The sequence below is a fragment of the Lepidochelys olivacea genome (genome assembly GCF_965140295.1).
Source record: "Lepidochelys olivacea isolate rLepOli2 genome assembly, chromosome: 1".
In the NCBI taxonomy this organism is placed as follows: domain Eukaryota; kingdom Metazoa; phylum Chordata; order Testudines; family Cheloniidae; genus Lepidochelys; species Lepidochelys olivacea.
In genome coordinates this window covers 338,120,549-338,136,414 of record NC_140411.1, presented here as the reverse complement: position 1 = coordinate 338,136,414, position 15,866 = coordinate 338,120,549, and the positions used below count along the sequence as shown (strand labels likewise).

General features: G+C 44.6%; 1 protein-coding gene across 1 annotated transcript; it reads left to right on the top strand.

Moving 5' to 3' along the window:
• The first annotated feature begins 1,251 nt into the window (after positions 1-1,251).
• MEIG1 (meiosis/spermiogenesis associated 1) lies at positions 1,252-12,572 on the top strand. Its single transcript, XM_084625429.1, has 3 exons — positions 1,252-1,416; positions 6,074-6,245; positions 10,337-12,572. The coding sequence occupies exons 2-3, from the start codon at positions 6,108-6,110 to the stop codon at positions 10,463-10,465; spliced, it is 267 nt and encodes an 88-aa protein (XP_084481555.1). The 5' UTR covers positions 1,252-1,416; positions 6,074-6,107; the 3' UTR covers positions 10,466-12,572.
• The last annotated feature ends 3,294 nt before the right edge of the window (positions 12,573-15,866 follow it).

The following is a 15,866-nucleotide window of genomic DNA, read 5'->3' as shown; positions in this document are numbered from 1 at the left end:
GTGTTGTGTTAAGTAGTGGGGGAGCCTGAAGATATATTGTGGAGCAGTTTGCGGGACGGCTGGTGAAGCAGTTCGACGCGGAGCAGTGTGTGGATGGCAGGAGCTGCTTGTGGGCCGTGGAGCTGAGTTCGTGGGGCAGCTGAGCGAAGGAGTTCGTGGGGCGGCTGGCGGAGCGGAGCGCAGCTGAGCGAAGGAGTTTGTGGGGCGGCTGGCGGAGCGGAGCGCAGCTGAGCGAAGGAGTTCGTGGGGCGGCTGGTGGAGCGGAGCGCAGCTGAGCGAAGGAGTTTGTGGGGCGGCTGGCGGAGCGCCGCTATGGAGCTATGGGGCGGTCAGCTTCAGATCACGTAAGGTGCCTCTTACCCCCGTCCCATTTCCACCCAGGTTGGGAGGTAAAGCTCCGCCGATAAACTTTCGAACTCTGGGGCTGCCCTGACCAGGGACAGAGACTTTTGGGGCATTGGACTTTTGGGACTTTGGGTGATTTGGGGTTGCTGGACTCAAGAACCAAAGGGAAAAGGGCATGCCCCAATTTGCCTGGGGTGGGGTTGTTTTTGCTCATGGGTTGTGTTATGAATCCTCTTGGGGGTGTTTCCCCAACATAATGCCACATTGTTTCTCTCTGTTATTAAAAGACTTTTGCTACACTCAGACTATGTGCTTGCGAGAGGGGAAGTATTGCCTCTTGGAGGCGCCCAGCGGGGGTGGTATATATTTTCCCAGGTCACTGGGTGGGGGCTCGAGCCGGTTTGCATTGTGTTATTGGAATGGAACCCCTAGATATTGAACCCGGCCCTTGTTGCTGCCAACTCTGACGGGCAGAAGGGTTACATATATAAATCTCCCCACTGTATTTTCCATTGCATGCATCCAATGAAGTGAGCTGTAGCTCACGAAAGCTTATGCTCCAATAAATGTGTTAGTCTCTAAGGTGCCACAAGTCCTCCTTTTCTTTTTGTGGATACAGACTAACACGGCTGCTACTCTGAAACGTTTCCTATCTAGTGCTTTGGGATGCAGGGTGCAAGCTCTATGCAGAAGCCTGATCTTCCAATTTCAGCTCATGGCAAAGCTCCGGCTGACTGCAGTGAGAGCACGGGGAGGATGGTCCCCAGCCGCCCGAGCTGTGTGAGGCATAACACACGGGTCTCTTACAGCACACACCCATCTGCACCCCTTACAGTCCTTATTCCTTTGCCAAAGTACTGCGCTGCCCCGCCCCGCGTGCGCAGCTCGTGGCGCTGGCCCCGCTCCCGGGGTTCGCTGCCGGTCGGCCCCGGCTCCGCCAGAGCCGCCGGGGAGGCTTCTCTCGGCCTGGCTCGAGCGCCGGAGGTTGCTAGGCAACCGCACAACCGCCGCCGTCAGACCCGAAGAGGCGGCGCCCGCCCCGAGGGAGGGAACGACCCGGCAAGACCGTTGGTGAGTGGCGCGCGGCGCCCCTTGTCCCGACCCTCACCGCAGGTGGAGGCCGCCCAGCCCCGGAGCCCTGAGGGGAGCGGGTGCTGCTGAACGCCCCCTCCCTCCCCGGCTCAGGGGAGCAGCGTGGCCTTGGGGTTCCTTTAAAAAGCCCCGGCTCCTGGAATCCTGGGACTGGGGGAGGGGATTTTCTTTAAAGGCACAGTTCCTGGAGAGCTGGGGTTAAGGGGGGATTTTTCCTTAAAGCGTCAGCTCCTGTGGTTATGGGTTTAGGGGAGATTCTCCTCTTTCGTTTAAAAAAAACCACAAATTTTGTGACTGGTGGTTTCCAAGAAAAGCTTAAAAACCGGACCCAAGTGTCCCTCCTAGCAGCTCAGAAGGCGAATGATAAGAAAACAGTTACAGTTCTTTAAAATCTGATGCTTTTTAAAGCAACTCTCATGATTTTGGTGGGGCCTGACTCATGGATTTTGCATGTTTGGAGTTGGCAAAGCTGCAAGGGTTGGCGGGGACAGGGGTTGTTATTGCAGAGGGGGACCGAGAAAGAATTACACTGTACTTTTGATGCCTTGTATTTTTGTTGTTTGTCTATATCTGTTTGTCCATCTTGTCTTTTAGACTGTAAGCTCTTCAGGGCAGGACTCATAAGAAATGCCTTAGTGGGTCAGACCAATAGCCCATCTATCCCACTATCCTGTCTCTGACAGTGGCCTGTAGGAGAGCTTCAGGGGGAGTGTACTGAACAGGGCAGTTTTGGAGAGATCCACCCCTGTCTTCCCCTCCTGACTTCTGACAGCCACAGGTAGATGGTCACCCTGAGCATGGGGTTGTATGTCTGACCATCTTCTGTGTGTGTACAGTGACCAGTACAATAGGGCTTCAACCCTATTTGGGATCTTTAGGCACTACCAGAATACATATAATTAATAACAGGGAGTCAAACACAATGTGGGGTCCTATCCGGGCAGATTCTATCTTGTCTCTCTCTCACCCCTTGGCAACTCCTTTGCCAGTAGAGCCCCACTGAATTGAAATGGTCTGACCTGGCTGCTGGTGCTTCTACTCATCACTACCTGACTCCTACTTTGGGTATTGGTGCCATAAATATGTTCAAACATAAGAGGAACTTACAAGGTTCAGAGGATAGATAGGCTGGTTTCCAAACGGTGCTGACCTCTATGCACAGATTTGTGTCACAGTAGACTTGTCCTTTCCTTTTCCTTTCTGAAATAGGGGGAGAGATGTGGTTACATAACCGACTTGGTGAAAGTGGGAACCAGCAGAACACTTTTAAAACACAGGCAATCAGACGTAGTAATCTGCTTCATGGTGCGCATGCATCTATTCTAGGATGTTTGTGTTTGACTACTATACATAACCCAAGAAGATGCAGAATTCCACCACTTACAGAATTTATTCATTGATGTACAGTGATTGCCATTACAGAGAAAGTATTTCCCAGTACCACACATTGGGATGTGAAATTGCACAATTTTCCCCTAAATTAGAAGAGTAATAAGAATGGTAACCCTGTGGTGTCTGTTGGCAAATTGAGCTTTTTGACACATCACTCTGGGCTGTCTCAACTGCACGTCAGTATCAGTGATTTATCTATTAAACTTAAATAAAAGGTTTGACATACCAGCTTGAAAATGGTGATGTTTGTTTTTTACTTGCATGCACTGACTTGGCACTTTGGCCCAGAGCCTCAAAAGTATTTAGGCTCCGAGCTTCTATTGTCTGTGCCCTTATATGTATGTTTTGCCTGTGTTTTCACAGGAGCTTTTATGGAAAGTCTGCTTGAATTAGTGGATAGTCAGTATGTGCCATGTATATCCAGTTGCACTGGACAAGTGCATTTGCTAGATGACCCTGATATATCATTTAGCAGAGAAATGGTTAATCCTAGTGACATGTAAGTGGCCATAATAGACCTTTAGTGTTAATACCTTATTAAGATCCAATCATATACTTCATTTGCTAGCATTGCTTTGGTCTGTCTCTCTGCAGGCTCAGTTGGTCAGCAGTATAACAGTTCTATATTATAGCTTACAATTTATACATCTTTCTTCCAGAAGGATTCCAAAGTGCTTATTAATTCACACTGGGTCATGTTTCCCTTTGTAGTAAAAAAGTGCAATCAGGAGAAATATCTCCAAGACTCAGCTACCAATATGTGCCAAGTAGGTTAATTTGTATTGTGGCGTCCCGTAGTGCGAGGAGAAAAACTCTTTGTAATTATTGACAATTGGCATTTAAAGAGAGATAATAATTGTAGAGGGCTGAACTACCCCACATATATGGCAGCATATTTGGAAAAGGGCCATAGTATCTGTATACTTATGTACAGATCTTCACTCAACCCCATGCAAACTGAGATTATGCCCCTTTTCCTTGGTTGCTGATGGTCTTTCTGTGCAAAGAATCCACTGTAAATTATTATGCCAGATACAAATGCAGATTTCAACCACTCCCAAATAACTGCTGCCATGCAAGCAATAACTCCTATTTTCTCTTCCGTAGTGGTTTGAGGGGACTGACTTCTGAATTGAACCACATACTAAATAAAGGGTTTCAGTTGTGTGTAGGATTTTGAGGCAGGTTTTGTAGTCAATTGCTACTCTTTTTCAGCCTATGAGCCATGGGAGCACATGACCCAAAAGGATTTTTATCTTCATCAGCATCAAGTCTAGAAACTTTCTTAAATGAAGGCTTAGATTCTTGGAAATACATCAAACTCTTCCTAATTATGCAGCTGCAGCATGGTGACACTAAGTAATTATGAGAAGAATTTGGCCCATTGACCAAAGAAATCCATCAGATGTTGTAGCATTTGACGTATTTTTCTTCCTGCGTAAATGAAAAGTGCTCTCTATTAGCAGAATAAGATTGTGACCATTGGTGCCTGGAATGGCCACACTGAGATTATTTAATCAGGGCAAACTACAAAGAATGGGGCAGACGATAAGCAAAACTGATGGTTATTCTAATCATTAGACTCACCAAGCCAGCAACAAAACATCTTCTACAATACCTTACTGATTACCCAGAAGCCAAAAATATAGTTCCCTTAAAGCAATCCAGACTTGGGCTCCCACCCAGACAGCCAAGTCAAATATGAGGAAGATTACTGAAAATCTTGTTCAATATATATAAAGTTCTGCTAATCCCAATGGATCGGACACATTACCCGTCAGGTCAGTGAATATTTCAGATCTTACCCAAATACATGTTTACAGACAGTTCTTATTAACTAAAAGATTTATTTAAAAAAGAAAAGAGAGTATTGTGGTCAAAAGATCATTATACATACAGATATGAATAAAGTTCTTAGATCAGTTTCATAGTAAAGATAGTGAGCTGCTGAGTTGCAAAAAGGTCTTTCCAGAATAAGTTCATCCGGTTCTAGTCCAAACAGCAGTTCATGTATAGAGTTTGTTCAGATTCTTCCATGAGAATTAGCAGGGTAATCCACACTAGAGCTGGAGACCTCAGTCTTGCGACTCAAGCTTCCCCAGACCAAACTTAAGCAGATCTGGTTCTGACGTAAAAATTCCTGTTTCCTGTGTATACACACGTAATTAGTTATATTCATCAGCATAAGGTAATTATCCTTTAAGCAGGGCCGGCTCTAGGTTTTTTGCTGCCCCAAGCAAAAAATTTGCCGACCCAAGCTCCGAGAGCGCAACTGCCCAAGCAAAAAAAAAAGAAAAAATGGCCGGAATGCCGCCTCTGGAATTGTGCCGCCCCAAGTACGTGCTTTCTTTGCTGGTGCCTAGAGCTGGTCCTGCCATTAAGACATGCAGTTTACTACAAACTTCAAAGAGAAATATTGACAATGACATTTTTACACCCAAGTTTCATCTAAATGTTATATTCCCTCTGAATTATTGATCTCTGAATCAATAAAATATAGTAATGGACAGGAACCTTCTGGTTACGTTGTTAACATCTAACAGCTATTGGTAAACAGACAAATATGAACAGTATCTTCTTCTAATTCTCTAACAATACAAGTCTACATTTCAAAGATCTATCTAACATGGCTTTGTTTGCTATTTATAAGGAATGGCCTTAGTTACCATTTATATACTTTTCTAATATGTCTTTAAAGGTTGAATTTGGGTCATTTAGCCGGCTAGTCACTTAACCCTTTCTAGCTCAGTGTCACAAAGATATACTCAAAAAATTAATACAATGACATTAAGAGGTGAACTAGAAGACAAAACTGGTTCCTGTTACATATTGAAATTGGTCTAGATTTGGAAACTTAGGTCAAATTCATCACTTGAGCAGCTCTGCTGACTTCAATGGAGTTAGCCCTGGGATCCCTTCAGCCATGTGAATTCCAAAGAGCACTGTCATCAGTAATTTGAGCATACCCTGGAAAATGGCGTTATAATAGTTTACATATCTGGAAACTGAAATACAGGCAATATGGATTTACTCCAGAAAACAGCATGTATTTAATGTGATTCTGGACATTTTTAACATACTAGTTTTTACGTTGGGGTTTTGAGGTGGGGTGCATTTGTTTTTGTTTTTTTGACTGACTATAACTTGTTTACTATGTTTGCCAATTTTGTTCTACCCATTTTTATGTAGAACTTCAACAATATGGCTTGCTCCAGTTTTTATATGTATCATTTTTAAAACCTAGTTTCAGCAAAATATCTGGTGGAGTTCCTGGAGCCATGGCTAGCGCTGACATCAAACCAAAATCTATAAGTCGTGCCAAAAAATGGTCAGATGAGATAGAGAATCTATACAGATTTCAGCAAGCTGGATACAGGGATGAAATTGAATATAAACAAGTGAAGCAAGTTGATATGGTAAGATTTGTAACTGTGCAGGGGCTATGTATTTTAATTCTCTATTCCCTATTAAATAGTGAAATAAAAATGGAGGCACACAGTATATTTCCTTTCATTTGCTTTTGTTTTTAATCAAATTCAATTTTAGTTCTTTAGGTAGTTTTAGAAGTGCAGAATAACTGATTTTCAAATACATTTATTTTACTTGACACTGCAACTCTAGCAAGCCTGCAATGTGCTGCCTCTTCATCAGTTACATACTTAAACATGTCAGAGCTTTTATTACATAATGGAGATTTTTTTCATTTAAAAAAAAAGAATTTAATGCTGGTGAAAGATATGGCATGGGCAGCTCATGGCCAGCTTCCACACACTACTCTGCCAATGTGTACACCCCCGATGTGGTATACCCCCTTTTTAAGGATGAGAAGATTGTTCAATATCCATGGGCTCCATCCAGCATCCCTGAAATTAGTGGAAGGTTTACCATTGAATTGTATGGGAGTTGGTTCAGACTCCTTGTATATGCAGTACTTAGCCTCTCTCTTGAAAATGTCAACAGTAGAGAAAGTTGATGCCGGGTGTGGTGGAGGTAGTTGTAATGCAGATACTTCTCTACTGAGAACATCAAGAACTCTATCTTGTACCTTGAAAACTTCATTGCATATGACCTAAGCTACTGGTTAGTCACCAGATGCCAGACAGCTACAAATCTACTCTGGATTCAAACTAACAAACCTATAGGTGATAGGCTCTATATTCCATTATTTACCTCCTAAATCATGCAGTTCCTCAAAATCCCTTTTAAAAATCTATTCAGACCTACTATGTCATTATTTTGAAATATAGAGTTTGCATTAAAGAAAACCTTTAGTACTACTGATGTCTTGTTGCCACCTTCCTTTATTTAAAAATCAACAGTTTGAAGTATTTTCAAAATACCAGAAACAAATTAAACTATATTGGTGTCCAATCTCTCACCAAGTTTCATGTTTTAAATCAGTATGATAGGCACACTCAAGGCTTTAAAATTGGTGAGCTACTGCTTCTTTTACCTACATATATTATTGTAACTATGCAAAGTGGTCTTTGAAAAGTTACTACTGAACTAAATTTTTTAAAAATGCATGGCTGAATTATTACCTACTGAAAATAGAGGTGTAAAGGAAGATGCAACGAGGAGTCCGGTGTCACCTTAAAGACTAACAGATTTATTGGGGCATAAGCTTTTGTGGGTAAAAAACCCCACTTCTTCATATGCATGGAGTGAAAATTACAGATGCAGACATAAATATTCTGATGCATGAAGAGAAGAGAGAACCAGTGTTAACAAGGCTAATTCAGTCAGGGTGGATGTGGTTCACTCCCAGTAACTGATGAGGAGGTGTCAATACCAAGAGAGGGAAAATTGCTTTTGTAGTGAGCCAGACACTCCCAGTCCCTATTCAAGCCCAAATTAATGGTGTTAAATTTGCAAATGAATTCTAGCTCTGCAGTTTCTCTTTGAAGTCTATTTTTGAAGTTTTCTTGTTGAAGGATGGCTACTTTTAAATCTGTTATTGAATGTTCAGGGAGATTGAAGTGTTCTACTGGCTTTTGTATGTTACCATTCCTGATATCTGATTTGTGTCCCTTTATTCTTTTACATAGAGACTGTCCAGTTTGGCCGATGTACACGGCAGAGGGGCATTGCTGGCATATGATGGCATATTATCACATTAGTAGATGTGCAGGTGAAAGAGCCCCTGATGGTATGGCTTATGTGGCAGGGTCCTCTGATGATGTCGCTAGAGTAGATATGGGGACAGAGTAGGAAACGGGGCTTGTTACAGGGATTGGTTCCTGGGTTAGTGTTTCTGTGGTGTGGTGTGGTGTGTGGTTGCTGGTGAGTATTTGCTTCAGGTTGTGGGGCTGTCTGTAACCGAGGACGGACCTGCCTCCCCAGGTCTGTGAAAGTGAGGGATCGTTTTCCAGGATAAGTTGTAAATTGTTGATGATGTGCTGGAGAGGTTTTAGCTGGGGGCTGTACGTGATGGCCAGTGGTGTTCTGTTATTTTCCTTTTTGGGCCTGTTCTGTAGTAGGTGACTTCTGGGTACCTGTCTCGCTCTGTCAATCTGTTTCCTCACTTCCCCAGGTAAGTACTGTAGTTTTAAGAATGCTTGATAAAGATCTTGTAGGTGTTTGTCTCTGTCTGAGGGATTGGAGCAAATGCAGTTGTATCTTAGGGCTTGGCTGTAGACAATGGATCGTGTGATGTGTCCTGGATGGAAGCTGGAGGCATGTAGGTAAGTATAGCGGTCAGTAGGTTTCCGGTATAGGGTGGTGTTTATGTGAACATCACTTATTTGCACTGTAGTGTCCAGGAAGTGGATCTCTTGTGTGGACTGGGCTGGCTCGCTACAAAAGCAATTTCCCCTCCCTTGGTATTGACACCTCCTCATCAATTATTGGGAGTGGACCATATCCACCCTGACTGAATTGGCCTTGTTAACACTGTTTCTCCATTAGTAATGTAACTCCCTTCTCTTCATGTGTCAGTATATGTATGTCTGCATCTGTAAGTTCACTCCACACATATGAAGCAGTGGGGTTTTTTTACCCACGAAAGCTTATGCCCAAATGAATCTGTTAGTCTTTAAGGTGCCACCGGACTCCTCGTTGTTTTTGTGGATACAGACTAACACGCCTACCCCTCTGATACAGGGAAGATGCAGTTCGTTCTTTTGTATTGGGCTCAAATTCTGTGGTGAAGAGTATAGTATAAATGCTTACACAGAAGTCTAGGTAGATCTTTTAATGAGAATGGTAGGATCCCTCTAGTTAATAAATTATATAAGATAAAAGTCAAGACTGCTACAGGGTACAAGCCACAAAACAAACTATGATCCCATTGGCAGAGGGACACTCCCAACAAAATAATTTCCAACTTAAAAACCATGTGGAGCTCTGTTTATATCAAACTTTGGTGGAATTAGCATCAGTTATATTGTAACTGATCACATTTTGAAATACGGCTCATTTTTGCTGTCATAGAAGGTACAAGATCTAAGAGTGGAGATACAAGGAATATTATATGGTACTTACGTTTAGAAAAATAACCCAAACAGCCAGCAGATCTGTACATTTAAATACTGGGCTGAGTAATAAAACTACCATTTATGAGATATAATTCAAATGCAATCTGGTTTGATATCCCTAATGACATCTATACCTGCTGATCAGAAGTGAGAAATTAATATTTAGGATTCAAGACAATAGGAAATACTACAGCTGTTCATGCTGCAGGTGCTTACCTAATGCCATAGAAACTTCCAAAAGCTTTTTAATTAAAAGGATTGAATGTCTGCACTTTTTACAATGTAATAAATATCTTGTGAAGTACTGAATTGAAGGCTATGGGTGATGATGCTCAGCACCTTGCAGGATTGGGTCCATTGACACTAACTTTCCTGATTTGACATATGGCTCATTTGTTTGTTTGAAAATGATGAAACTAATGATATGTCTATTTTTCATGCCTAGAAAGGTGCCGAAGTACCTTTTACTTGCACATAATCCTTCCATAAGAAGTGGAATCTTTCAGCCACTTGAATTTTTGAATGACTAACTCTTGTTTATACAGTAAAAGGAAGGCATCCATTGGGTAATCAAGGGGAATCATAGACATTAGAGAGGAAAAGACCTGTTAAGTCTAATAACCTCCATTGCACCAGACAATGGTGGTTCCTGTTCTCTACACCATATTTTCTAACAGCTTTGTCCAGTCCAGTTTTAGATTACTCAAGTGCTACGGTTTCCATCACATCACCTTTGGATCATTCATGCTCTCTTCTGACGTAGTGAAGTGTTGCTGGTTTTTTGTTTGTGTGTTTTTATACCATACAGAACTTTGACTAGAAACTAGTTTCTGATGTTTTATGTTTTTTAATCTTTATTAGAGTTAACCAATTTAATCATAAAGCACCAATCAGCTACAAACCAATTTATTCACCAAAATACAATCCACATAAAGATATCTCGTCTCCTGTGATGTGTTCTGCATGGATGTTTTCTCTCAGTGGCAGCATGTTCAGAAGATGAATGTATATTCTTTTCATTCTGTTTACAGGTGGATCGTTGGCCAGAAACAGGATTTGTGAAGAAACTTCAAAGAAGGGACAATACTTTCTATTATTACAACAAGCAAAGGGAATGTGAAGACAAAGAAGTCCATAAAGTGAAAGTTTATGCTTATTAATTTTGTTAATCCCAACTACAGTGGTTTTGTTTTTGTTTGTTGTAAGTATGTTGCTTTAATCTATTTGATGTTTATAAAATGTAAGGAATTAAACAAGGTTTCTGAACTAATTTGTGCTGTTTTTAAATACAGCTGAACATTTTTTGGGGGAGGAGTAATAATGTTTGTTCAGCACTGGATTTTCACAGAGCTTTTGATGAGGTCCATATAATTAGAAGTGCTAATCATTATTTAGTGCATTACATCTTCAATGTATTTTACTGACAGTAGCTAACTAATTCTAACCACAACCGTGGGAGATAGGTAAATAGGTAAACTTATTATCATCAGTTTACAGATGGGAAAACTGAGGCGGAAAAGTTAAGTGACATCCACAAGATCACGAGGGAGTTGATGTCAGACCCTGGATTAGTGTTTGTTAAAGGAAATTGAATGACCTGGGAGTAGGGGCCAAAACCATGCTATGGATTAAAAGATGTTTAAGTGATGAGAAACGGTCATCATAAATATCTTTCTTAGCGAAGAGGGGTAAATAGTGAAGTATCCCACAGCTCTGTGGGGTTTTTTTATTAATATAAGTATTAATGATTTAAAGGAGAAAGTATTTAGTGAATTGGTAAAATTCACTAGCCAACGATACAGGATGTTGGACAGCAAAAACTAAAGAGGATTATGAGGAGTTAAACACATGGTGGGATGAAGGGAATATTGGGCAGCAAGGTGTCAGGTGAAATCTAATATCTTTTTGGAAGTACATCAATTATAATTCTGGTTTTAGTGACAGAAAGAGATGGGGTTATACTGGTAGCAGCTAAAGAATAAATGGATTAATATTTTTCCAGACCTAAACACCACAATTTTGAATAAAAGAAAGAGATTTGTGTCTCTGTGTTGTGGTATTAGAAGCAGAAGTGTCTGTCCTTTACCCTGAAAATTTAAGGGCAATGTACTGTGGGATGAAAAAAAAAATCACATTTTTGACAATGCTGTATCCTTTTGAAGATCACATAAATGAATGAAACTACAGATTCCAGTGTTGCTCAACTTGCTGGTGAGGGTGCTCAGACCTCAGAATTCTAACAGCAGTGGTTTATCATATAGTCCATTTTATTTTTTTGCAGCTGTCTTTGCTTAGTTTGGTGTCTGTGCAATGAAAGCTATTAAACTCTGGCACATGTGGGTTACATGAACTGATGTAAATTAAATAACACTCCAATCTTTAGTTCTGTTTACTGTAGCTCCTTATCTTCCGTTAATCCTTTTGATATAATCCTCTGGATTCTACATGCAAAAATAGCTGTCAAAATGGCATTGTGACGTCCATCTCAAATTTAGTCCATATCAGATGTACTCAGTTTATAATGCAAAAGCTGGACTCCCAAACCCACATGGACTGCAAGCTCAACCTGGGATCTGGCAATCAGTCTGGGTTCTTTCTGGTTCCCACATCATCTAACTCAAATGAGTAATGTTACAGGTAAAGTTGTTATCCATTAGATTGAGCATAGAGCTGGGACTCAAGAATCTTGGAGTGAAATCCTGGTGCCATTTAAGTTAAAATGTGTTTTGCTATTGTCTTAATTGATCTAGGATTTCACCCGTGGCTTCTGTTCCCTGCTCTGCCATAGACTCAGTGTGGTCAAGTCACTTAACTTCCCTGTGCCTCAATTTCTTTATCTGCATGACAGATAAGCATTATAATTTATTACATCTCTAGTCACCAAAAAGTAAAGATTCTGTAATTATTGCCCAATTAAGAACTCTGGTGATGTGAGAGCCAGAACAGAATCCAGCTCCCACGCCTAGAACTGTATTGGCTCTGCAGTACTACCAACAGTAAAAAGGAATAAAAACTTATTTGGAGAGCATATAATGTCATCAGTTTTTAAACAGAGCTCCCCACTGAAAACACAGCATGTCTTGTCAGAGAAGTAAGAATATTGGATTTGGAATACATATAGAGAATGCATCTGTTGAATAAGAAAATGCTTTTTTTTTTACTATACCTAAACATCAAGCCTATATTATATGAATTGTGAATGCTAATGGATTTTAATGTGTGTTTTTCCCCCTCCTTTTTTAATGCATTATATGTATGTTCCTATTCTCTATTTTGACTTTTATATATAACGAACAGTATTAGTTTTGTTTGTGAAAACTAAAGACTCTTAATAAACAAAGGTGGGGATTTATGACTTTATAGTTTTACATGTACAATTTGTTCCTATTTAGTGTATTCTTCATTTTCTGTAATGATGTGTTCATAAATCATAGGGGCCAAATTCTGGTCTCATTTGCATCAGTGTATCTAGTGATTTCACTGGAGTTCTGCTGGAGTTATACTGGTGTAAATGAGATTAGAACTGGGCCCATGGAGTCTTAAATTTACTGTTAACCCTTTTGGAAAAAAGAAATGGTGTTGGATAGAAATCCCTAATCATAGCTGATGAGTAGTATGGGAAAATAACGTACTGTTGGCTTCCATTAATTTTGTTCTGGTGAATTTTGAGAGGCTAGCACCACTGCTGAGCTATGGTTTAAGCCAGTGGTTCTCAACCCATTTATCATTATGGGCCGCAGGTTGAGAACCACAGCGTGCCCCCCCAAAAAGATTCCCCACAGTCCCCTATGCCCAGCAACCTCCGCCCAGAGACCCCTCCACAGAGTGGGGCCAGGAGCAGAGCCCTGGGTGTGGGGCCAGACACTGGACCCCGCTGTGTGGGGCCGGGCAGCCTAAAACCTAGGGGTGCTGCAGCACCCCCACAAACCCCTAGTTCCCAGCGCTCCCCATCCCCTCACTGCTCAGAGCACCCTTCTCCCGCACAAAACTGCCCAGAGACCCATTCACCCGCACCCTGCTGGCAAGAGTATTCCAGCAGGCTGCCAGAAACTGTCTCTCCACAACCAGCCCTGCTCCCTTTCAGACCAGAGAAGCAAATTTTGAATTTTTTTTAGCACAGCTGGGCCACAGCTGTGTGCTAATTGGGCCACATGCGGCCCACAGATCCCAGGCTGAAAATCGCTGCTTTAAGCAGTTGAATGAGAATGTGACATTAGAAGGAAATAATTCAAGCTGGGAGAGAGAAGTAAATTATGCCATTGACCATTTTCTGATTACAATTAATGCTGTAGTTAAGAATATTAAAATGGTCATACTGAGTCAGACCAGCGATCCATCTAGCCCAGTATGCTGTCGTCTGACAGTGGCTGGTGCCAGATGCTTCAGAATGAGTGAACAAACAGAACAGGGCAATTTGTCACATGATCCATCCCCCTCGTCCAGTACCAGGTGATTAGGGACACACAGAGCATGAGGTTGCGTTCCTGATTATCTTGGCTAATAGCCAGTGGTGAGCTGGAGCTGGTTCGCGCGAACCGGTTGTTAAACTTAGACGCAGTTTTAGAACTGGTTGTGACGGCTCCCTGAGCTCCCGGCTGGGGAGGCTCCTCCGGCCCCTCCCCCGCCTTCCCCCCTCTCGCAGGGGCTCAGCATGCGGCGGGGCCGGCGCTCTGGAGCGCTCCTGGGCAGCTCTGCAGCGCCTGCCGCTTTGAGCAGCATGGTAAGGGGGTGGGGCTGCGAGCTCCAGCGGCATCCATACATGCTGCCCTGAGCAGCATGGTAAGCGGGCTGGGCCAGGGCCGGGAGGAGGGGTTAGATAAGGGGCAGGGAGTGGGGGTTGGGTAGGCAGTCGCCGCCGCAGAAAGTCCCAGCCAGGCTGGGGCTTGGCTGGGGCAGCCCCCCAGGCCAAGGGGGCCTCGGCTCACGGCACGAGGGAGGGTGCATGGTGTAGGGCTCAGTGTTATAGAAGGGTGCTGTTGGAGACAGGGCTGGCTCTAGGCACCAGCAAAACAAGCAGGTGCTCGGGGCGGCACATTTCTAGGGGCGGCATTCCGCCGCCGGCCATGCCGCCCCTAAAAATGTGCCCCAGCCCGCCTCCGCTCCGCCTCCACCTGCTCCCCTGAGCGCGCCACCGCCACTCTGCTTCTCCCCCCTCCCGCCCAGGCTTGCCGCGAGTGAAACAGCTGTTTGGCGCGGCAAGCCTGGGAGGGAGGGAGGAGAAGCCAAGCGGCGGCATGCTCGGGGGAGGCAGCGGTGGTGGAGCAGAGGCGAGCTGGGGCGGGGAGCGGTTCCTTTACCCCTCCTGTTACTTCCTGCGCTTCGGCCCCCCACCCTCGCTCAGCTCCGCTCCGTCTGCTCCCCTGAATCCGCTGCCTCTCCCTCGCCTGAGAGTTCAGGGGAGCAGGCGGAGCGGAGGTGAGCTTGGGAGGGGGGTTGCAGGGGGAGCCGCAGGAAGCAATGGGAGGGGGAATATGGCATGCCCGGGGGAGGAGGCGGGGCTGGAGATTTGGGGAAGGGGTTGGGAAGGGGCGGAGCCGGGGGGGGCACAAAGAAAAGCGGGGACGGCCAAAAATTTTTTTGCTTGGGGCAGCAAAAATCCTAGAGCCGGCCCTGGTTGGAGAAGGGGCTTGGTGTTAGACGGGGGTCGATGGAGCAGCACCGTGTGGGGGGCGCAGGGCTATGGAAGGACTGTGGGGCCCCGCGTCCTGTCTCGGGGCAGGGGCCGCGCTGCGGCTGGTACCTGCGCTGTGCAGCCATCCAGACAGCTGCACCAGGGCCCCATGCGCAGAGGCTGATCCGATGCCACCTCTCTGAGCAGCTGCAGCGAAGCTCCAAGCTGCTTCCTGGCCAGCCCAGGAAGCGCGAGCGGCTCCGCTGGGCAGGGAGATTGGGCACCATGTGACTGGGTGCTGTGTAGGGCCGGGGAGCCAGGCCCCTGGCAGCAGCAGCCTCCTCTGCCCCAGGAGCCGGGCAGGGCTGGCTGGTGCCAGGGCTGGGGGCTGCCTTGGGCGTGCTGGGGCGAGCTCCCCTAGTCTCTCCTGCTCCTGCACTGTGGGGCTGTCTGGCCTCCGCCACTCGGGGGCGCTCACATCCCGTGGTGAGGAGTCGGGCAGATGGCAGCCTTTGCCTGCAGGGAGCAGTTGCCCCACATGCCGGGAGCAACTCCACTGATGCAAGGGCTGCAGGACTCCTGCGCCACCAGCAGGCTCCTGGGATGGAGAACGGGCCTGGGGAGGGCAGGACAGAACCTGGGGGGCAGGATGGAGCCTGGGGTGGGGTGGGAGGGGGCAGGACAGAGGCACATCCCTTAAATCAGAACTTTTTATAGGGAACCGGTTCTTAGGATTTTGGCAGCTCATCACTGCTAATAGCCACTGATGGGCCTATCCTCCATGAACTTACCTGGTTCTTTTGTGAACCATTTATACTTTTGGCCTTTACCGCATCCCCTGACAACGAGTTCTTCAGGTTGACCATCTGTTGTGCGAAGAAGTACTTCCTTATGTTAGTTTTAAACCTGCTGCCTATTAATTTCATTGAGTGACCCCTGGTTCATCTGTT

Bases quoted from the DNA above. Each gene is read 5' to 3' on its own strand.
- MEIG1 (XM_084625429.1), top strand. From the start codon at position 6,108: ATGGCTAGCGCTGACATCAAACCAAAATCTATAAGTCGTGCCAAAAAA. The intron at 6,246-10,336 runs GTAAGATTTGTA...TTCTGTTTACAG, and splicing joins AAGTGAAGCAAGTTGATATG to GTGGATCGTTGGCCAGAAAC.